General features: G+C 48.4%; 1 protein-coding gene across 1 annotated transcript in view; it reads right to left on the bottom strand.

Moving 5' to 3' along the window:
- Positions 1-24,620, bottom strand: part of SETD3 (SET domain containing 3, actin histidine methyltransferase) — a 38,960-nt gene that overhangs the window by 11,210 nt on the left and 3,130 nt on the right. Inside the window, exons 3-8 of the mRNA XM_044271576.1 lie at positions 23,503-23,617; positions 22,426-22,518; positions 19,834-19,982; positions 15,402-15,474; positions 11,917-12,173; positions 296-354 (exon numbers count right to left, since the gene is read on the bottom strand). Coding sequence (XP_044127511.1) covers positions 296-354; positions 11,917-12,173; positions 15,402-15,474; positions 19,834-19,982; positions 22,426-22,518; positions 23,503-23,605 — 734 coding nt within the window. The 5' untranslated portion in view covers positions 23,606-23,617. The remainder of the gene's footprint in view (positions 1-295; positions 355-11,916; positions 12,174-15,401; positions 15,475-19,833; positions 19,983-22,425; positions 22,519-23,502; positions 23,618-24,620) is intronic.

Here is a 24,620-nt window from a genome sequence, read left to right as displayed (position 1 = left end):
TTTCCTCTGTGTCTTCGTATCACCCTGACTTCTTACAGTCAGGACGACTTACCAGCAGAACGCGAGTCTATTGACTTTGTCTCTCGAGCACTTTCCCTGCTTTGTGCGCTGCCTGAAAACTGTCCCCCAAGCTCGGGAACTTAGCCCCTTTGACTCCTCCATTACACACATAGCTATTTGCTCTATATGGATCTGAAGAGGCGCACGGCCGACGAAATACCACGGCACGACCGGCTCATTATACCGCAGAGCGGCTTTAGCGGTACAGGAGTAACATACATACTAAATAACCAACCTGTAGTCATCAAATGTGAACGCGTCCTTTAGGGGCAGCTTACTGGCACTGGGATGGGTCTGCGATTAAAGGGACACAAAAGAGAAGAGAAAAACTCGTCAGAAATGGCTACGCAGAATTTCATAATTTAGCTTCTTAACAAGAGTCGGATGAAACAGGAGGTGCCCGGAACGTTAGGCCAGGATCATGGTGCCATTATGTCCTCATATATCAATGTCAGCTTAATTTGTTGTGCCCAGCAGGTTCCATTAATCTGCGTCTCCGGATCCTGAGACAGAACTCGCAGGCAGCGCAGGTTTCACAATAAGGTGGACGCTGCGGACAGGAAAGCGGTCATCATTTATACACGTCAGCCGGGAAGCAGGAATTAATTAGGCATTTCACTCTCTAAACAAATGTTTCACACCGAGTTTTTTTTCTTTTCCTTCCTCAGAAAATTTTAATTTTCAGTTTCGACACCCGTTCTGCCGAGATTTACCAAGAAAAAATAAAAATAAAAGAAGGAGGGTTTGTCCACAGTGACCAATCAGATCACAGCTCTCATATCTCAGAAGCAGTTTGGAAAATGAAAGCAGTTGCCTGATTGGTTGCTATAAGCAATGTCCCAGTGTATCCTAGCAACCAACCAGGGCACTGCGTTCCTTTTTGAACCTCAGAGCTGCATTCTGATGGGTTGCTATGTGTGTATAGTAGGCCCCCCACCACTCAAAAGTGCCCAAAAAAGTCGCCACCGAACAGTAACCCCTTGAGGACTGGACAGTGATGACCAGACAGTTTTCCTCTGGTCTGTGCTGATTTGGTGCCCATTACAATTTGGGGCACTTTTCACTTAAGGCCGCATACACATGGTGGGTTTTCCAGATTCGCATTACATCACTTTTGATTTTTTTTTCTCAAGACAGTTCTGGAACCTGAAGTGGGCGAAGTTTACACCAATTCACTTTATAAGGGACCGTTATTGGTCATTTGAGGTGGGGGGCGATTGTAGGAGAGACTGTGGACATGTAATTTGCAGGCATGCGTTACGTCCATCTACCCCTTGCCCTAAATCATCTAATCAGTCATGTGATCGGAGGACGTAGCTCATGAGTAGAAAACAGCTTTGGCCTCATTTACCACACGCTGGGGCAGATTTAGGAAACTGCCCTGAAAGAAAAATGCATTGCGACCAATCACAGCGCAGCTTACATTTTTCAAAGAGCACTGCAGGACATGAAATCTGCTCTGTGATTGGTTGCCATGGGCAAGAAAGACAGTTTTAGTCAGTTTAATGAATGTGACTCATTGTTCCCTACAAGACTGTTCACAAAATGGCTGCCGTCACAAGGGAACTCTCTGATGTCATCATAAAGCGTTCTGTTAGGGCAGGGGTAGGCAACCTCTGGCACTCCAGCTGTTGTGAAACTACAACTCCCAGCATGCATACTTTCTCTGCTCTTCTCAGAACTCTCATAGAAGTGAATGGAACATGCTGGGAATTGTAGTTTCACAACAGCTGGAGTGCCAAAGGTTGCTGACCCCTGAGTTAGGTGTTACCGCACAAAATGGCTGCCATTTCCTCTCCCTCATGAGGGAGGGAACCCTTTGACATCACTATAAAGCTCACCGACAGGGGTTCTCCACACAAAATGGCTGCCGTTTCCCTTCCTTCATGAGGAAACCCTCTGACGCCACTATATCGTCCGCTGTTAGGGGTTCTCCACACAAAATGTCTGCCGTTTCCCTTCCTTCATGAGGGAATCCTCTGATGTCACCACAAAGCGCTCTGTTAGGGGTTCTCCACACAAAATGTCTGCCGTTTCCCTTCCTTCATGAGGGAATCCTCTGATGTCACCATAAAGCGCTGTGTTAGGGGTTCTCCACACAAAATGTCTGCCGTTTCCCTTCCTTCATGAGGGAATCCTCTGATGTCACCATAAAGCGCTGTGTTAGGGGTTCTCCACACAAAATGTCTGCCGTTTCCCTTCCTTCATGAGGGAATCCTCTGATGTCACCATAAAGCGCTGTGTTAGGGGTTCTCCACACAAAATGTCTGCCGTTTCCCTTCCTTCATGAGGAAATCCTCTGATGTCACCATAAAGCGCTCTGTTAGGGGTTCTCCACACAAAATGTCTGCCGTTTCCCTTTCCTTCATGAGGGAATCCTCTGAGGTCACCATAAAGCGCTCTGTTAGGGGTTCCCCGAACAAAATGGCAGAGAACAGAAATAGATTGAATACTAAACTATAAATGTTTGTCTGTGCCGCCTCTCCACGTATTACGGTCTTTGATGGCGACCGCTGCACTCTTGTTACGTCGCAGAATGTAATCAAACACTTGTGCCCGGCTGAGAGGAGACGTGATGCGCGGAAGGACGGCGGGTTTCCTTCAGATGCATTAGCATGTGGAGTGCGAGGTAATTCATCATCCCTCACTGTAATGTGCGCGCTGGCACCGCGCACCGGACAGGAGGGGACGCGGCAAAAGTGGCTCAAACTATAAATCAATTATAAAACAAAAGCCTCGGCTCAGCGAGCAATTTGAGGAAAATTATACCCTGCAAGACTGCCAACTGGGTGGGAGATGTCCATGGCTTCTTCTCCCACCCCCTCCTTGCCACCCTCCCAAAATGTTTTCATTCCTCAGCTACTAGATTATCCTCCCCGAAGACTTAACCCATTAGCTCCTGTGAAACTACGACTCCCAGCAGAGAGAGCATGCTGGAGGTCGCGGTTTCTATTCTGACAGCCCATCTACGGTCAGGCTGCTGCTGTAAGCTTGCACAGTTACGTCATGGTGAAAACTATCGGTTAATCGGCCGCAAAAAAAAAGAGATTAAATGAAGATAGCAGGACAATGGCGTCAAGCGAGGACTCCAGCCATGTACGAAAACAATTCAGTATGGGACCATGTCGGTGACTAGAAGGGGCAACCACTATGGTGAGACAGAGCCGTTTGTCTTCCCTTCGCACCCAGCTCATATAAAATGCATTAACCAGCAGGGGGCGACAATGAGCACGGGGGTAAGTTCCTCCCAGGATATGATGGGAGTAACATTTAGGCCAGATAAACAGGCAATTAGCAAAACCTACTTATTACAATGGCTTTACCGCTGCCCTACTGGTACTAGTATTACTTTATGAACTGATACCAATCAGTAGGACTGCGATGGCCGACACGCCGGGATGATGGATGCAATTAGTGGCATCTCTCTCGATAGAGGAGAAATGAGCATCGCTGCACCCAGAGGCGGTAAAGCACGCGGAGCCTGGCGGGAATAGGTCCGGGGTGTAGTGCGCCCGTAAATAATTTATACAGCACAGATAGATCTGCTCTCTGTAACGAGTTACTGGGTGAACATGAGGGCTACGGCCAACACACGCAGACCATATGTGCAAGGACGGGGGATGGGTAATGGCGCAGAACCACAGATTGAATCTATCTGTACACACATCATGTAGCAGAGCCGACTTTGTTGTTTAACTCCTTATCTTCTGACAGGTCACTGTGACAAAACTCCCAGAAAATACCAAAGGTTGAGGGAAAATGGAGCTGGAGAATGTCAGTCTCCGATCAAACTGTCATATCGTCAATCGGCGCTCGTTATGGCTCTGCATCGGGATCCCACAGTCGGTCCTAATGGGGAGCAGCTCGTGGCGATATTCTACAACAGCGATGACGTTCATGCTGCTGTGCTTTCAGGCAATTATCTTACAGATGTCATCAGATATGTTGCAATAAAACTGTTTCATCTGAGACACGTGCGCGGGACAGTTGGACATAATGGCCTCTCATCCTCAAGAAAACTGATGTTTTATAATATGCAAATTAGGTCCTAGGAGCAATAAGGGTGGCATCGTTGCACCTTGTTGCTCAGCTCACTGCCCCTCATGCCACCCCTCCCTGACTGGGCCAAGCACTGATGATGTACTCACACCTGGCCCTGCAATCTTGCGGGAGCTTGTTCAGCGCTTGCGCAGTACAGGGGGGAAGCTTCTCCATCACAGAATGAGCTCCCGTGAGACTTCAGGGCCAGGTGTGAGTACATCTTCACTGCCAGACCTGGTCAGTCAGTGGCGGGGAGGCATGGCATGAAGGGCAGTGTCCTCTAGGAGCAACAGCACTACCTTCGTTGCTCCTAGGGGCTTATTTTCATATCGTAATACATCAATTTTCTCAAGAATTGGGGGCACCTGGGAAGATGGGACCAAGACCATGATGTCAACTGTCGAGCCCACATGTCTCAGGTGTGATGGGTTTATTGTGGTGACAGAACCCCTTTAATTCATCTGGTGCTCGTTATGGCCCTGCCTTGGGCTGTGTAATAGGATCTCTTAGTCTATGGCCATATACTACATGTTTTTAGCACTCGCCCAACATAGCAGGCGATGCCCGGCGATCCCTCTATAAGGAATTGCTGGAAGTTTCCAGTGACCTGAATTAATTCCTGACTGCAGGACACGGAGCGCTGAGAAGTGTACACCGAACCTCCTGCACATGGCTTCTGTCAATATCAAATATTTTCCTTCGATAAATAGACAGGGAGCGAGGACTCGGGCGATCCTGGGAGAGTATCGACTGGTCACAGGGTGAGTGGCGGCACATAAGTCACAGCCCGGAGGCATCCTGCATATTAATGCGCTCAACCGCAAGGCGAATTAAACCGTCTCGTACTGTAAAATTACTCTGACATTCCCGGGTCCTCCGAGGCGCAAGATTCGAAAGGGGTCAGCAACCTCCAGCTGTTGTGAAACTACATCTCCCAGCAGACTCCATGCCCTTCTATGAAAGTTCTGAGCAAGTGTGCACGCTGGGAGTTGTAGTCTCACAACAGCTGTCTGACCGCTGAAACATTCACATCAGTGCTCGGCTCCCATCGCTCTGTCTTTCGCCTGATCCCAGCTTGTCTAAAGCTACAAGCACACGACCGCGAGAAACCGCTATCCCACGACCGTTTTTAGCACCAATGAAAGTCTATGGAGCTATTCACATGGTCGTTTTTATTAAACGCACCAGAAGCACCCCAATGACATCAGTGCACCCGTCTGACGGCTGTGAAAAACGGGTACACTAGGACAATATGGCCTTTTAGGGGTAAAAAAAAAAAAGAAGAAAAAATACTCACCTCATCCACTTAGCGGCAGTCGCTCCTCTCTTGATTGAAAAGGACCTGCGCTCAGCGTGATGACGTCACCACGCACTCATGGCGTCTTTGTGCTAATCCTTCGGCAGGACCTTTTCAATCAAGTGAGGAGCATTACTAATTCTTGGGGCCACTATGGGGGACAATACTAATTCTTGGGGCCACTGTGGGGGACATTACTAATTCTTGGGGCCACTGTGGGGGACAATACTAATTCTTGGGGCCACTGTGAGGGACATTACTAATTCTTGGGGCCACTATGGGAGATCTTTCTAATTCTTGAGGCCACTATGGGAGATCTTTCTAATTCTTGGGGCCACTGTGGGGGACATTACTAATTCTTGGGGCCACTGTGGGGGACAATACTAATTCTTGGGGCCACTGTGAGGGACATTACTAATTCTTGGGGCCACTATGGGAGATCTTTCTAATTCTTGAGGCCACTATGGGAGATCTTTCTAATTCTTGGGGCCACTGTGGGGGACATTACTAATTCTTGGGGCCACTATGGGGGGCATTATTACTGCTGGGGGACATTATGTGTAGCGAGGGCACTGCAGGGGTTGGGGGTCTTTATCTATAAAAAAAATAGCCAACGAAATTCATCCGTTTTTCCTAGCCATTTTTAACGGCCATAAAAAAAACTGATACAAAACTGTCATTAAAAACGGACAGAAGGACAGAAAAATGGATGCACAAGTGGTTGAAAAATGACCATGAAGACTTGACAGCGCATCTGCTTTGCACGGACGTTTTTTTCCGCAGAGCCAGAGGCATACACCCCCCAGAATTACAGTCAATGAAATGCAATATATTATCAAGGTGTGATACTGGTCAAATACTAGGTGGTCTTCAGGGAGGTCGGGTCCCCCAATTAGTCGGAGCGGGGTAACTACAAAGAGCGCCTTCCATTTTGGAGAATTAGTGCACCCTGTCAACCAGCATGGAGCTATGCTGCAAGGGAAGAGAACCCAGTCCCTGGTCCTCCTTGGGGGGGGGTGACCCCTCAATCAGCGGGGTCTCAGAGATTAAATCTATACTTGCATCGTGTATTTGCAATGTGCTGGAGGTTGGAGGCAGGAGATGCCTCATATGACTTGTAAATATCAATCCACAGCAGAGTAAATAGATGAAATCTTAATATGCAGCGGAGAAATGATAAAATATGATAAATGCTTTTATACCTGGAAACTATTGTCGAGAAGAATTTCTTCTGCGGGGGGGGGGGGGGGGGGGGGGGGGGAGCGGTGTAACCGGGATTTTACTCTGCAGGCTCAGCGGCGTCATTCTACTGCCCTCTAGTGGCACAGTGCTGCATGTCCCTGCATTATACATACACAGCGCTCAGAAAGGAATGAAACACATTGCAGGGCCTGCTGAGAGTTGTAGTACTGATGGCTGTAACACGAGGGGGTGATAAAACGCTTATCACTGAACCCTCCATACTTGTCCCGGTCCTGATTACTAGCGCCGTGACTATCTGTGTGCGGTAATCCTGGCTCGTTTTCCATTGCCGTTTTAAACAAAGTTTAAGATTTTTTTTTTTTTCTGTTTATTAGCGCACCTATAAATTATAGTTCGCCATTTCCTTACACTCCTCCAACAGAATGCTGTTTAAAGGGGTCCCTTTGTAGAAAAATCTGATTACTAACGCAGGCCGAGACGAGGAACGGCACGGAGCCGACTGCCGCCACGCTCTTTTCACTTTCTCTTACAGTTCTAATCGAATCGTTTGAGTCCAGACTAGTTGCTAGGGAAACACTGCATAGCAACCAGGCTCTTGCGTTCTAAGCCATTTCAGGTTTTACACCTGGACCCAAATTATCAAAAGTGTTGCCACAGCAACCGATCACAGCTCAGCCTTTAATTTCCTACACTGCTGCGGATTTGGTGGGCATCCGAATGGTGGGATCGCCACGATCCCAAAAACAGGGGTCTGGCGCCCCCTCCTGGCGGTCCAGCATGTTTGTCACAGCTCCATTTATCTCCAGCAGTCCTACAGTGCATGCTCGGCTGTCGCCCCCTTCATTTGGGGGAGCCCAGGACCGGTGGTCCCATGGACATGTTTAACTCTTGGCACAACCCCTCTAACCCTATAGCTGCTGGTCCTCAGCACTAAGAGTTAACAGGACTGATTCTTTCCACAGTCGCCAGGATCTGGGGGGGGGGGGGGGGGGGGGGGATGAGATAATAAATCCATTTTTATTAAAATTACACAGGAGCCATGTAGTGAACAGGGACGGTCTGCCACACGTAGGGTCCGGCTCCCCTGCCTCGCCTTAGGGAGACCACCTAGAGAAAATGCTCTACGGCCAATGCAAAACTACAACTCCCAGCATGCCCTGACAGATCAAAGCAGCCCAGAGCAGGATTAGCAAAACAAAATAAAAAATATCTCTCTTTTTGCCCACAGAAACAGCGCCACTACTGTCCATGGCTGTGTCTGGTACTGCAGCGCGGCCCCATTCACTTCAGTTCCATCAGCATATAATATTGGGTTGCCCACCATTGCAACTTCCAGAGTGTCTGATGGCCAATCACAAGGACTGGTATCAGGTGTCTCTGGTTTTGAAGGAGCGGTGGTCACACATGGGCACGGCTGCTGCATTCATAGCCGAGCACACTTCCGTCTGCATGGGAGGTAGTGCCCATGTGTGACCACCGCTCCTTAGAAACGGACCCCTGTTTTCCTTTCCATGGGACCCCCAATGTTTGCAGTGCATTGATGAATATTGGTTTGCTCTTAGAATCCCTGCCGCCAGGGGTCGCAACCCTGGGATTATGACGGAGTCCTGTGGGGGGCACTCTACGGCTGGAGAGCCACTGCCATCTTTGTCTGGACTGGTTAGCTAGATTCCACATGCACCTACCTGGGGAAACTGCTTGGGATACAACTCCCTAATATCACAGAGGATTATATAAAAAAAATGGCTGATTTTCCCACCCAGAAACAGCGCCACCTCTGACCATGGGCAGCGACTGTTACTGCAGATCAGTCCCATTCAAGTGAGTGCTGCAATACCAGACACAGCCTATGGCCAAGGGTGGCGCTTTTATTTTTTAGGTCTATTCTGGAAACTCCCTTTAAACTGGCTCCATGATGGAGGCAGCAGCCATCCTGTTCCTGAGCACAACGCCCTGCGAGGAACAGGAAGCTAAAGCCGACCCTGCTCCTCGACAGCGAGACTCTGAAACTTCTACACATGTAAGTCCCGGAGCTACAGTCGCCTTACAAGCAGCGGGACACTTGGGGCGAGAGACACTTGAGGAATATCAAGCGGCTTCCTGGGGACGCGTCCGCCCGAATTACACCTCGATGAGACGAGAGAGGAGTCTTATCGGGAAGAGCTGCAGCCTCCGCCGTATCGGGGATGATGAATGGAGGAGGCCTGGGAAATGTTGATTATGTTATTCCCTCGCTGCGCACACGTGGACGGGGATGATGCTTGGAGACATGACTAATATTTGGAGGGTGTGCGGGGCGATGGGATGATTGAGCACCGGGGCGCAGGAATACATAGTGCTGCCTCCATGGATTCTTGTCAATATGCAAAATCTTGTTCCCTGTCTGGAGCCATGTAAGAAGTTTCAGAGAGGACTAGATAACGCAAGAAAGTTTCCCAACCGAGCCTTAAAGGGGAACACACCTCCGGCTACTGCAAAATTAATAGCGCCCCCCGTCGCTGCTCCGCAAAAGACAATGAGCAATGACCCCCACTCATGGAGCTTCGATACAGACTCCAACAACATTGGTAAAACTGCACTATTTTAGGAAATTGCTTAAAGCAAACCCAGCAGCTAAATATTGCCCCCCCCCCCCAAAACCACCAGACCCATGTGCCCTGTGGCGTCCATCATTGTCCGATTTCACCAATAATGCACTTTAATCAATCTTCGTAAAGACTTATTTTCCATTAAATAATTCCTGAGCTTTCTGCCGTGCGCTATTCCTCTGTTATTCCTCCTAGAAACATCTGAATACATTGACAACTGGGTGTCACCATTCCCCTGATTAGTCGGTGTGTCCCTTACAGTCTGTGCAATCTGTGCTTCCAGTGTCAGTATGTGCAGGGGACACGCCCTAGACAAGAATGGTAACACCCAGTTGTTGCTTTATATTTCCAAGAGCAATAACAGAGGAACGGTATAAGAAAACATGCTCCGGTATTGCTATTTTAGGCAATAATTTACTAAAAACAGACATGTCGGGGGAAGCGGACAACCAGTATGGCCTCCATCACAGCTCCCACCACCACCCTGCTTTCCAAACCCCCTGAACAGCGACTCTGCAGTATTTAATGGGTCTCGTTATGCTGCATAAGTAGACAGATGTGCCACGTTACATGCCCTGTGCTGGTAACCATATTGGTCAGTCACCCAGCTTTCCTAGAAACGTTCGAGCAGAGTTTTCCGCACTTGCAGAGTCAGTTTTGATTTCTGCCTCACGCGTTTCACACCTGCTTCTTCTCATCACTTAGGGCCACGGGCCGCTCTGGAACAGCAGCTGCAAAACATAAAATGTGTGTTTTCTTCCCGTCCGTGGAGTCTGCCGGCCAAGCAGGTTTAGTCGCTCTCCCCGCGCAGAACATACAGCCATTTATGGGCAAGCGGTGAGAGAAAGCAGAGGCCGGCTGAAATGTTTATGGAAAGCAGAGCAGCCTAACCCCGCAGTGCACGGGTCCCTTCATGGGATTCATTACAACTTAACACCATGTTATCCGCTGCACTAAATGCACAACATCCAGCGGACGAGTCCTCCTATCCGCTCCTCCCTGCGTGACCCAATGTCAACTTCACCTCGGAGGCCAGCGCGCCGCAACAGCTGCAAGTCGCCCCCACTCTGCCTTTTCAAAGAGGGTCAATGAGGGGGGGAGGAAGGGATTCTATAGAAACGCCAAAAAAGACTAAAGAAATAGTGGGTGGGAGGGATCTGCTAATGCGATAAGGCCAGCTTTCAGGGGATAGCGCGTTAGAACACAGGGGGCGCTCTTCTGAACGCCTCGTGTCAGTAATAAGTCCGTTTTCTGACCTTTTTTAATGCTAATTGTACGGGAGCGACAGTGACGTACCTCTGCACATTGCTCGCATACAATTAGCATAAAAAAATAAAAAAGGTCAGAAAACTGTCTTTTTACGAACACATAGCGTTCAGAAGAGCGCCCCCTACCTTCTAAAGTGCCTAACCGCACCGCCTCCCATGTGAATTTTGCTGCCGACTGCACAGATTTCATCCCCTGGACACTGAAAGTGGCGAAATCCACAGCATTTCCGTCACAGAATTAGGGCTCATGCGCGCAAACGTGTTTTTTTCCGTGTCCCTTCCGTTTTTTGTTTTTCTTTTGCACACCGTGCATGGAACCATTGATTTCAATGGGTCCGCAAAAAAAGGAAGTTAAGCACACGGAGTAACTTCCATTTTTGTTTTTTTGCGGACCCACTGAAATCAATTGTTCCATGTACGGTGTGCAAAAAAACCAAAAACGTCCATGTACGGTGTGCAATGTCCATTCCGCAAAAAGATAGAACATGTCCTATTATTGTCTGCATTACGGACAAGGATAGGACTGTTCTTTTAGGAGCCAGCTGTTCCGTTCCGCATAATACGGAATGCACACGGACGTCATCCGTATTTTTTGCTGATTGTAAGTATTTTGCGGTCCGCAAAATAACAGGTCGTGTGCATGAGCCCGGAGCTTGCTGCAGATTTGGAAAGCATTCCACAGCGAGTGGGTCAGAGTGGTGAAAGCCCATTCATTAGTCATGTTGTAATGTGCAAAATCCGCAGCCAATCCACCCTGCGTGATCTCACCCCAAAGCAGCGTGCTGAGGAAACCCAACAAGCCCATTTAGCAAACCCTTGGAAATGTTACTGCAAATGTTATCCCCCCCACAATGCAATGGGTGAAATCCTCACTGTGCTCGTCGGCGCCATCACTCCGGTTCGCCTGCAGGACTGGACGGTGAACGCTACCGCTCCATTCTACCGCTGTTCTGATGATTGCTGGTGGTCTCAGTGCTTGGACCCTCAGCGACCAGACACTTACCCCCTATCCTGTGATCATCACTCAATGCCTCTAAAATAAAAAACTAAGCAAGATTGATAAAAAATCTCCTGTGCAGACCTATGTGTCTCCATGGCGACAGACTACAAACAGCTCATGTGTAGTCTGACCCCTGAAGTCATGTCTTACTAACCTTCCTCTTCTTCTAGATAACCTGCAGATGAGGAAGCATTGGGAAGGGAGTAGCACGTGACTGCAGAACCAGACTACACACAGGGTGGTCTGTCACCATGGAGACGCACCGCTCTGAACAGAAGCTGCATACACAAACTGGCAGAGGATTTTATAGAAGACTTACTTTACATTTTATTTACAGAGCAGAGCAATAAAATGCAGGCTGCAAAAGTCTACACATCCCTTAAGGAGAATCCCCCCGATGTTCCTGGCCATGAATACAACGACTCTTAAAGGCAATGTTGATCTAAGTGGGGCTCATACCTGAATGACCTTGTAGAAGTAAGCGTACTGCCGGGCTGTGTTCTTGTACTGGCTGAAGACATCATGGATGGCTTGTGTAGACTGGAGGTACTGCACTTCATCCTCCTGGAAATAGAGAGGGGTGTCGTACTCGCTGGGCAGCGTCTTGATGTACGGGAGCCAGAAGGAATTGGGATCTGCCCGTTCACACAGCAGGTGGAATGCCAGGGTGATATTGCCCATCGCTTGCAGAATGCGGTCTTGGGAGTACAGAGACCCTAAACACAGAGGAAGATTTAGTGCACAAGTAGCGACAGAAGTCCCAGGACGGTAACCGCATACCTAGTTAGCCATAAGTGGAGATAAGCGGTGCCGAATATGATGGAAACGTCTGATAGATGCGAGTCCCACCTCTGGGACCTGTACCTATGTAGGAGATAGAGAGGACATCCCAACCTGTGTCCGGCAAGCCACCGCATCCAGGTAGAGAGTGGCAGGAGAGGTGGCCTCGTATGTCCGCAGCTCTCTCCATCCACCTCTACGGGAGCCCCATCCTCCGCATAGGTTCTGGTCTTACTGGCAGGACCGGAGTCTATCAGACATTAACATCCTGTGGCCATGCCATAAATAGCGTGTAGCCCTAGTCTAAAGTTGTTTTTTTTTTTATTTTCTTACTGATCGTGGGGGTCTGACACTCGGGACCCCCGCCAATCAGCTGTCTGAGAAGGCTGTGAGTGCGGAGGCCTTCTCTCTGCTTTTCCTAGGCCGAGTGACGACATGCTCATCGCTCACGTGTTCTAGGTGCAGCTAAGTCCCATTCAAGATAACGAGTGCGATATCGAGCACGGCCACTACACAATGTACGGCGCTGTGCCTGGTAAGCTGCGAGAAGGCCGCGGTGCTCACAGCTGATCGGCATCACAACGATCACTTATCATTTGAGATCGTTTTCATGTCACTTTTAACCCCTTGCTGACGGAGTCATGTTCGGTTTTTGCATTTTTTGTTTTTTACTCCCCTGTATTCCTGGAGCCATAGCTTTTTTTATTTTTCTAGTCACACAGCCGTACGAGGGCTTGTTTTTTGCGGGACAAGTTGTACTTTCTATTGGCACCATTTAATATCACATAAAACAGTGGGAAGGCGAAAAAAAATTCACAAAGGGGTGGAATGGGGAAAAAAAAATATTCCATTCCTCCGCAGTTTTATTTTTTTTATTTTTATTTATACTTAATATTTGTGTTTTTTTAATTTATTTATTTTTACTTTTTATTTAATAACTATTTCCCCCCCTTAGGGGCTAGAACCTGGGATCTTTTCATCCCTTGGCCTATTCACCCTGATAGATCTCTATGATGGTGACTAGGACCTCACACTCTCTCCGCTGCCCTGTGCATAGTGCACACAGCAGCAGGGAGCTGACCATGGCATCCAGGGTTTCAGTAGCGTCCTGGCTGCCATTGTAACCGATCGGAGCCCCAGGTTTACACTGCTGGGGCTCTGATCAGAAGAGAGGAGGTGAGGGGGGGGTTGAGGGGGGAGGGGGCGCTGCGCCATCAATGATAATTAACCTTTAATACAGGAGGCGGGTACTGGCAGTAAATGAGCGGCATTTAACCCCTCAGGTGCCACACCTGAGGGGTTAACTGCCGCTGATCGCAGCTCCCTGTCAGAGGCAGGGTGCCGGCAATGTGATTCTGCTGCCGACACCTGCCTTCTGTATTAAAAGTTAAAGACGACCATTCAAAGCAATAGTCTGTTTGTGTAATGCAAAAATGTACTGAGTCCTGAGGTTATAGCTGCGTCCTGGATGAGGAACCCTCTTTCCCCGTTAACTCAGGCTAGGGTATGTTAGCAGGATCAAATCTATTAATCTAACCCTGCAATCTTGCACACGTGCAGTGGTTTGCATCAGCGCATGGGCAGTAGATATCTCCTGGGGAAGCAGAGGCAGATGTATTGCGCTTCTGCTGAGTGGAAACCACTTCACAGACACAAGATTACAGGGACGGGCGAGATTCCTGGCCCTAATAATCAAGGGGACAGGGGGAGTGGCTGTCAATGAGGGCGGAGGAGCAGTAAATTGTCTCCTGCTCCGTATGATAATTACTACTATGGGAGCAATGGCGAGGAGACATCAGCTTCTATCCTGGGCGTTGATAGAAGCTGATGTCTCCTCCCCATCGCTCCGATAGTAGTAAATGTAATTGGCATACGGAGCAGGAGACTGTAACTGGGGCACAGCGGGCGAACGGAGCGGCGCCCAGGAATAATAGTAGGAGCAGGGAGATCTACATGTCCTGCTAACTTAACTAAGCCCGAACCCATAAAAAAGGTCGTCCTATCATTGGTGGCGCAGTGCGCCCGCCCCTCCTCCGCCCCTCTCTCCCTATTGGTGGCAGCAGCACAGGGGGGAGGGAGACACTGCTCCCTTCTCCCCTGTGCTGCCGAGAGCACATGAGCGCGCAGACAGCAGCGCGCTTATGTTCTGTGATACTAGACTGCGCAGCAGTACAGCCCAGTATTGAAAAAATGGAAATCCCGGTATCGTATTGATACCGGGACAAAAGTATCGATTGGGTATCGAAATTTCGATACCTGGAACAACCCTAGTTAAAAGATATCGACAGTGTCCCCCATAACAGTGACCTTTACAGAACCCCGTCCCTTTAACAGTGAACGCCACAGTCCCCCACCCCTTAACACTGACCCCCCCCCCCACAGTGCTCTGCCACTTTAAAATGGGACCTTCACAGTAGCTCGCCCCCTTAACAGTGAGTTTTACAGCACCCCACTCCCTTGACCGTGACCTCCACAGTACCCCGCTGCCTTATCGCTGGGTTGTTATGGAAACCTGGAGTAAAACTGTGTGTATGTGGAGACTAAGAGCCTGCAAGCTTCTATTGGCTGATAAGGGAAATGTGACTGTGTGTATGGCAGTTGAGATATGAAGAGAAAGACTTGCAGGCTTGTATTAGCTAAGGCAGGTAATTTTTTGGGAATATCTCAGGAACGGTACGTCCTAGAGAGCTGAGACCCGGTCTAAAACCTTCCCGGACACCTGATGTACATGTGTGCCAAATTTGGTGAAGATCGGACCAGTCGTTTGGTCGCGCATAAAGAACAGACAGACGTGTGGACAGACAGAAACTCATTGTGCACCGACATGTTACCTCCACAGTATTCTTTCCCAGATAGTAAGTGATATGTGGACCAAGTTTAGTAGAAATGGATCGATGAGTTTTTGAGTTACAGAGCAATATGTGTGCAGCAAAAACAGCTGCAGCATACAGACTCCAGGCAGCTGCTGTGTATGGGCGGATGACCCCCACAAGATTTCTTTCGAGGTAGCAAGGGATGTGTATACCAAGTGTCGTTGAAATCGATGGTTGCGTTTTTGAGCGATCGCGGAGCATACATACACACATATATACAATATATATATATAAAACCACATAGAACATATTGAGACAACCCCGTGGGGAGGGGGTCTGTAGTTTTCTTACCCAGGACTGAGTTTTTGGCAGATTCCACGGTCATCAGTAACTTCCTTGGTACCCAAAGAAATAACTCTTCAGCCTGAGGGAGAGAAACATAAGACACTCAGACTCCATTACTTTATAGGATGACACCATTTTCATCACGATACAGGGAGCCTGAGGGATTCTTACATCCACATCCTGCCTCATCATCAGCTCAAGCTGCTGCTCCATCCCTTCCATGCTTTACACTGCAGCACGTTTTGCTCAGACTAGCTGCTGTGCACCAGCAGAGTAAGAATAGACTTATAAACTACTAGCAAAGAAGGTAATCAGACAGACGGCTGGGTATAGGCTGAGCTTGAATAAAGGGGATTCTTAGAAATTCACCGATTCCAAATTTTCACTTAGAGGCGTTGTGCCATAAAATACATTCTACGTTTTTCAAACAAGCCCCTGAATCTGAAAACTTTTGTAATTGCAAGTAACTAAAAATTTTGCATAGACACTGAGTTATTCAATAAAATGTATCTGTGTAGCGCCACCTGCTGTTTAGTCTTTCCTTATTTCATGTCCACTTCACTGGAGTGGTCGCACATGATCAGTTTAAATCTTCAACTGCCACCAGCCAGTGTTAGAAGCTGTATCAGGTTACAGGGATAGAGCTACATCAGAAAGGACACCCCCCTGAGCTGCCTGAAGAGAATCTAGCAGAACAACTGGAGCAATGATTGCGGAGATCTCTGGATCCATGCCAGGTGCAGGGCCACATCCATGCCAGGTGCAGGGCCGCATCCATGCCAGGTGCAGGGCCGCAACCATGCCAGGTGCAGGGCCGCAACCATGCCAGGTGCAGGGCCGCATCCATGCCAGGTGCAGGGCCGCATCCATGCCAGGTGCAGGGCCGCATCCATGCCAGGTGCAGGGCCGCATCCATGCCAGGTGCAGGGCCGCATCCATGCCAGGTGCAGGGCCGCATCCATGCCAGGTGCAGGGCCGCATCCATGCCAGGTGCAGGGCCGCAACCATGCCAGGTGCAGGGCCGCAACCATGCCAGGTGCAGGGCCGCATCCATGCCAGGTGCAGGGCCGCATCCATGCCAGGTGCAGGGCCGCAACCATGCCAGGTGCAGGGCCGCATCCATGTCAGGTGCATCATTTTTTACATCGTTCATTGGAGAACTCCTTTAAAATGGATCTAGTAAAATCCGTGAGACTTCCGGAGCCAGTCAACACACAGTGGACAGAACAGATGATGGTGGGGGTGACGGACCCCCAGTGATCTGATACTGATGACCTAGTGGTATAGTGGAAGCCCCCTTTAATCTGACAAATGGTAAATGAATGGAATTTTTGCTGTACTATGAGGGATAACGGACTGGAGGGCGCTCACAAAAACGCAATTTTCCAAGGACAGAATGATCAGGGTTTGAATTATTTTTTAAACGCCTGTTCCAAATTCAACCAAGTTACTAAAGGCGGGGGAGGGGGATCTATCCTGTGATTGAGTTTGCAGATAATAATACACACGCCGCAGCCTGGCGATCTATTATCCGCCCGGCCATTAATATACACAGGATACCTGCTGACTCCATTTACTGCAGACAGAACGCAATCTGGATTTTTTTTTTGCGCTGCCTACAAATCATGTGAAAGTGATCTGTGCGCACAGCGGGAAAGCGGCGAACATTGAAATCACAGCAACAACAACGCGTCCCAACAAGCCACAAACCCGCGAAGGTAGAGGGCGGAAACGTGGGTATAAGATGACGACATTATAAGGAGAGGCAGAAGGATGGAATCGTAGGGTGCGAAAACCTGTGGGTCTATCGTGTGAATAGAAAGGGAAATTATAAAGTAACAGAATAATAATAAATGTATCCCGAAAAGAAAGGCTGAATGAAACCAAATAACCATCTCCCTGCGCCAGAAAAGTCGCAAGCACGTGTTTGTGACTTTTTAAAAGTGACTTTTTAATTAAAAATAAAGTTGCAAAGGGCAAATTTTATACGCTCATCACTTTTTTTTATTTTTATAAAGGAGTAGCAATTTGCCGGAAAGGGGCTATGGCAGCCGCTGCAACAAATTTATCTTCATTTACGCTATTTTTCTGGTACAAATGAAGCCAGAAATCTACGACAGCTTTCTGTATAAGCTCGCAGTCTGCCGGAGGAGACGCCTCATCGTAAATCAGGCAGCGCAGGAGACGTCAAGCACAAAGCGCCGGTCTTGATAAATTTTCCCCTAAAAGCGTAACATGAACGGTCATCAAGTAATGCCGGGATTTATGTAGATCCAAAGTTCTGGAATTAGACGTTCTTATGTCTATGCAGGGGATTTGGAACTCTGCAGCAGAAAACCTGACCTCTGACTACTATGAGTTGTGCAGAATTTTGGACCTATGTTACATCATAAGCAAAACATGGTGCGTGGGGTAGACATGGACGCAACCTCTTAAGGCCCCTCTCACACGGGCGAGTATTCCACACGGGTGCAATGTGGGAGGTGAATGCATTGCACCCGCACTGAATCCTGACCCATTCATTTCTATGGGGCTGTGCACACGAGCGGTGATTTTCACGCATCACTTGTGCGTTGCGTGAAAATCGCAGCATGCTCCTCTTTGTGCGTTTTTCACGTAACGCAGGCCCCATAGAAATGAATGGGTTTGCGTGAAAATCGCAAGCATCCGCAAGCAAGTGCGGATGCGGTGCGATTTTCACGCACGGTTGCTAGGCGACGATCCAGATGGGGACCCGATCACTATTATTTTCCCTTAAAACATAGTTATAAGGGAAAATAATAGCATTCTGAATACAGAATGCATAGTAAAATAGCGCTGGAGGGGTTAAAAAATAAATAAATAATAATTTAACTGACCTTAATCCACTTAATCGCGCAGCCGGCATCTCCTTCTGTCTGTCTTCTTTGCTGTGTGCAGGAACAGGATCTTTGGTGACGTCACTCCGGTCATCACATGGTCCATCACCATGGTAAAAGATCATGTGATGGACCATGTGATGGCCGGAGTGACGTCACCACAGGTCCTGTTCCTGCACACAGCAAATAAAGAAGACAGAGGAGAAGCCGGGCTGCGCGATTAAGTGGATTAAGGCGAGTTAAATTATTCCAGCGCCAGCGCTATTGTACTATGCAGTCTGTATTCAGAATGCTATTATTTTCCTGTATAACCACGTTATAAGGGAAAATAATTCAATCTACAGAACACTGACCCCAAGCCCCAACTTCTGTGAAGAAGTTCGGGTTTGGGTACCAAACATGCCGATTTTTCTCACGTGCGTGCAAAACGCATTTCAATGTTTTGCACTAGCACTAAAACATCGCACATGTTCCCGCAACGCACCCGCACCTATTCCCGCAACGCCCGTGTCAAAGAGGCCTAACAGTCACATTAAAATTGGAAAAACCTTCCCAAAAAAAGTCCCTTTTCTATCGTAGAATTTTAATCTGCGTCTGCAGTAAATCTTGTTGGCGCACAACTCCGGGGACACAATTGCATTAGTGACATAATTCATTTTACCTATAAAGGGGTTATCCAACCGCGGTGGCCGTGCAGCGTCCCTAGACCCCCGGTGGCCGTGCAATGATCCGGAGCGACGCGAGTGACTGGGAGCAGGTAAGTATAATGGGAGAGGGCACTACTTTAGCTGCTCAAATCTCTGGTTTGGTAGCAGCTAGAGGTATGGTCTTTGTCAGTAGCAGAGACATGATCTGCCTACAAAAATATGCTGTGTGACTGAGCCCTTAAAGGGGTATTCCCATCTCAGACAATGGGGGCATATCATTAGGATATTCCCCCATTGCCTGATTGGTGCGGGTCCTAGAGAACAGATCCCTGAAAGTTGTGGAGGGCGCACTGTGCATGCGCAGCCGCCCTCCATTCATTTCAAAGGGGCTGCCGAAAATAGCTGAGCGCTGGGTCGGCTATTTCCGTGGGCCCCATGGAAATGAATGGGAGCGGTGGCCACACAAGCACATTGAGCTCCTGTTCACTTCTATGGGGAGAGCGGTTGACGGAGACCGGACCCAGAGGTCCTCCGGCCACCACCTCCCCCGCTCCATTCTCGGTGTAGGTGCGGGTCCCAGAGGTGAAACCCCCACCTATCAGACAATGGGGACATATCCTAATGATATGCCCCCACTTTCTGAGATGGGAATACCCTTTTAAAGTGTAACGCACAGATGCTGGTGGTCCTCCAGAGCAGAGCTGCAGACTGGGAACGGTTACTGTCAGATGACTCATCTCCACAAGATCAATGTACCCTCCTGACATCAGTCCTTACCCCCATTCATATTAGACTGGTAGCGGAATGCATTGAGATTTATCTAATAAGCATGGCCTGCAAAATAGAGGGGGTGCAGATGAGAGGACCCTCCACCACCTTTATTGCCTACCATACCGCAGGTTGGATGGAAAGAACGTCATAGACCAATCTTACCTTTATTTCTCGTGTCGCTTTCAATCCGAAACCCTCACTGGGGAATTCCGTCAGTTCAAAGCCCTCCGTTGATGCGCCATTCTCAGTTGCCCACTGGATCAGCTCAGGAAAATAATCTTCCCTTTTGCCGTCGAAGAGCACAGACAAACCTGCGGTGATAAGAGGAGCCGTTATGAGAGTTCTTACAAGGTCTTTGGTCCGAAATCAGACGCTGCGCCAGAGTAAGATGCACCAAGAGGCGCAAGGAGCTGAAGTAGATTCCAGGTATCATTCACACCCTCCCTGGTCGTCTTCTGGGCCCCGATCTGCAGTGTATCCTGGCGGCATACAGTGGATGTAGTGCACATAGTTGTGCACTATGACTACGTCAGATCACAGCGCAGCACAGGCTGGACGAAGACCAGGGAGTGGCGAGTCCTGGATCTGGAGAGTCCGCGCCGTCCGCAGCAAGCAGTGGTACGTTTTTTCTTTTTTTTAATGTCCGATCTGAGGCTCATGGAGCTTGGGGGTCTGATCTGAGGTCTGATTGAGCTTGAGGGTCTTTATTTGGGGTCTGATCTGAGGTCTGATTGAGCTTGAGGGTCTTTATTTGGGGTCTGATCTGAGGTCTGATTGAGCTTGAGGGTCTTTATTTGGGGTCTGATCTGAGGTCTGATTGAGCTTGAGGGTCTTTATTTGGGGTCTGATCTGAGGTCTGATTGAGCTTGAGGGTCTTTATTTGGGGTCTGATCTGAGGTCTGATTGAGCTTGAGGGTCTTATTTTGGGGTCTGATGAGAATATTTTTTTTTTCTTATTTTTACCCTCCAAGTCCTAGGTGCGTCCAAAAAATCTGTTAGGTTGGCTGAATACATCTGTTGTGAATGCAGAGAGGGGAGAAAGCCACTGCTGGACACATCTGGAGATGGCTTATCCCCCCCGAGAACAAAAGGATCAGGAATACTGAAATCCAGCTGCCTGACCATTATCTCCCCCGAGTCAGGAAGCCCCCCATACATAGGTGGTCGGCAGGCTCAGCCCACATTTATCTACTATCTATGGCCGCTAAAAAGAGTTCCGTCTCATATAATCTTTTGACATAAAATACAGACAAGTCAGAAAATTACATCTGAAGTCCATGAGGTCAGAACCCCACGATTAATACAATACAGGGAGACCGAGCTCATGGACTTCACCAACAGGAAAATGAATCTAAAGCCGACGTGAGGTTTAATAACTACGTGCATGCCACATGTAATAACCATTCTGGAGGTTCTATTCTTAACATTCTATGTAGTGCCAATCCTCTATTATTCCTATTAGAAGTGTATGAATGAATTGCGAGATGGAAACTGGTACACCCAGTTCATTTCATAAACATCTAGTGGGAATAATGGAGGAATGACGCGCCATACACTTATATGTAAAGGAGCCCCAGAATTGTTATTACATGGGGAATACAAGTAGTTACTAAAACAGACATCAGGAGAGGTGACCGCTCCTCTATACACAGGTAACCCATTGACTCTGTTTATCCCATATCCACATGATAGGAGATAAGTGTCAAATTAATTTAAAGGGCATCTGTCAGCAGTTTTGTACCTCTGACACTTGCTGACCCGTTACATGTGCGCTTGGCAGGTGAAGGCCTCTGTGTTGGTCCCATGTTCATATGTGGCCGCATTGCTGAGAAATATGATGTTTTAATATATGCAAATGAGCCTCTAGGAGCAACGGGGGCGTTACCATTACACCTAGCGGCTCTGCTATCTCTGCAACGGCTGCGCCCTCTGCCCTTTGAGAGGATGAAGCAGTGCAAACATCATCATGCCTGGTCCTGGCAATCAAAGTGCAGAGGGCACAGCAGTTGCAGAGAGAGCAGAGCCGCTAGGTGCAATGGTAACGCCTCCGTTGCTCCTAGAGGCTCATTTGCCTATATTAAAACATCAACTCCTTGAGCTGCTCAAGAGACTACTGATTGGCAGGACCAGACATCCCACTTAACCCTATCAATCTTGCACCTGTGCTATTGCTCCAAGTAGCGGAATAAGCACAGAGGATCTGCTGCACAGAGCAGATACTGTCTGCGCATGCGCAGCACCACTTCCGGGTGTACCTAGACGTAAGCGGCATTTGCTCAGTCGCCACTTGCACTGCTCAGATAGAAGCAGCAGATACTCTGTAGTTGCGCTGCTACTCAGTAACAGCGCAGGCGCGAGATTGACATGGCCCGGGGAGAGGGGGGGGCGTCTCTTGAGCAGTAGGGGCAGCACCTCTCTGCTCCAGGAGGCTGATCTCATCACTACTGAGCACTGTACTGGGCCGGCGCACAGAAGTTAGTGGTATGAGGATCGCAGCGCCATTCTCATTATGATCGCAGAGGGTCCTAGTGATCAGACCACAGTTCTTCATTTATTCATAAATTTCCAGGAGGAATAACACAGAAAGGCACAACTCAGATCTAGTATAAGACGTTCCTGTTATTTTATGGCAAACACAAATATAGAAACTATCCGGTCGTCAATAAGAATCCTATTATAAACATCGTATTATATAGGAGCCGCGGTAACGCACTGATACGCCAGCCAGCCATTAACACTTGCACTGCTGCTGACCTTTCTGCTTCTTGCGAATCCTTTCAACAAGTCCGCGGATCTGCACATATTCTTCCCACTCTCTCCCGGGCGCGGAGTTGGGGTTACTGCATTCTGCCGGAAGACAACGATAATTATCAGCATTAGACGCTCAGACCTAGAAGAGCCGAGTGACCCCAATAATCGCGCACAGCTCTACCAGGATGATCGATGGAGAAGGAAGAAATCACAGAAGAGGAGAGGTCACTGCTACACAACACTTCACAGTCTATACATATCATATACTACACCGAGTCTGTAATTACAGTATACTGTACCAGTCCCGAGTTACATTATACTCCAGAGCTGCACTCACTATTCTGCTGGTGCAGTCACTGTATACATACATTACTTATCCTGTACTGATCCTGAGTTACATCCTGTATTATACTCCAGAGCTGCACTCACTATTCTGCTGGTGCAGTCACTGTGTACATACATTACTTATCCTGTACTGATCCCGAGTTACATCCTGTATTATACTCCAGAGCTGCACTCACTATTCTGCTGGTGCAGTCACTGTGTACATACATTACTTATCCTGTACTGATCCTGAGTTACATCCTGTATTATACTCCAGAGCTGCACTCACTATTCTGCTGGTGCAGTCACTGTGTACATACATTACTTATCCTGTACTGATCCTGAGTTACATCCTGTATTATACTCCAGAGCTGCACTCACTGTTCTGCTGGTGGCATTACTGTGTACATACATTACTGATCCTGAGTTACATCCTGTATTATACTCCAGAGCTGCACTCTCTATTCTGCTGGTGCAGTCACTGTGTACATACATTACTTATCCTGTACTGATCCTGAGTTACATCCTGTATTATACTCCAGAGCTGCACTCACTATTCTGCTGGTGCAGTCACTGTGTACATACATTACTTATCCTGTACTGATCCTGAGTTACATCCTGTATTATACTCCAGAGCTGCACTCACTATTCTGCTGGTGCAGTCACTGTGTACATACATTACTGATCCTGCGTTACATCCTGTATTATACTCCAGAGCTGCACTCACTATTCTGCTGGTGTGCATACATTACTTACTTTGCAGCACCTCACTGATCAGGTTCATCATTTCTTTCGGGGACACGGCTGCTGTGGCCCCGCTCCCCGACTTCTGGGTTTTCACTCTGCTTTTCTTTCCCATTCTGGATTCTCTCTGCAAAGACATCAGATTCATCACACTGAGCGCGTCCCGCCTCGTCTGACCGCCCAGAGCGGAAACTCCGCGGCCTCGCATGTAGAGGCTCCACAAGGAGAGGGGGAATCATCAAGGGCTGCGGACATTTTCTGGAGCACAAAGGTCGCGGCTTTTTGCAAAAAAGTTGTGACTTTCAATTACAAAAAGTGGTTTAGAGGGAAGCGGCGTGGCCTCATACAGCCAGATAGAATTCCTATAACTTATAGCAGAACGTAGAGAAAACTATAGCGCAAATCTACAGCCGCTCATTCACAATGGCGCTCAGGTGCATTTTGCTTGAAGGGAACCTGTCAGCAGGAAATTCCCTGTTACACCAGGCACCGAGCCGTAATGATACCTTTCACTTAGCGATCTGTTAAAAGGACTTTTAATCCATATGCAAATGAGCATTTAAGTGCACCGAGGGCAGGCCCAAGCCGCTCTGTGCACCCACCTGGTTCCTCTGTCAGCTCCTCCCTCTCCTTATGATTTTCCAGGGCCAGGAGAGATGACAATGCAGGAACCTGGGCCCATCAATCAGAAAGGAGAGGAAGCATGAGGGGCAAGGGTGCACAGAGAGGCTTGGGCCCACCCATGGTGCACTTAACTGCTCATTTGCATACAGATTAATAAAGTCCTTTTTCTTCAGAATGATGCAACGGATCGCCAAGTGGAAAGTTACATTACATTCAGCTGAGCTACCACTACAAGGATTGTGTCTAGTGTAACAGGGAATCTCCTGCTGACTCCTCTTAAAACGGCATCTGTCAGCAGTTTCGTACCCATGACCCTGGCTGACCTGTTACATGAGCTCTTGGCAGCCGAAGGCATCTGTGTTGGTCCCATGTTCATATGTGCCCACATTACTGAGAAAAATTATGTTTTAATATATGCAAATGAGCCTCTAGGAGCAACGGGGGCGTTACCGTTACACCTAGAGGCTCTGCTCTCTCTGCAACTGCCTCGCACTCTGCACTTTGAC

This window comes from Bufo gargarizans, chromosome 11 (genome assembly GCF_014858855.1).
Source record: "Bufo gargarizans isolate SCDJY-AF-19 chromosome 11, ASM1485885v1, whole genome shotgun sequence".
Lineage (NCBI taxonomy): Eukaryota > Metazoa > Chordata > Amphibia > Anura > Bufonidae > Bufo > Bufo gargarizans.
This window is presented reverse-complemented; position numbering and strand designations above follow the sequence as displayed.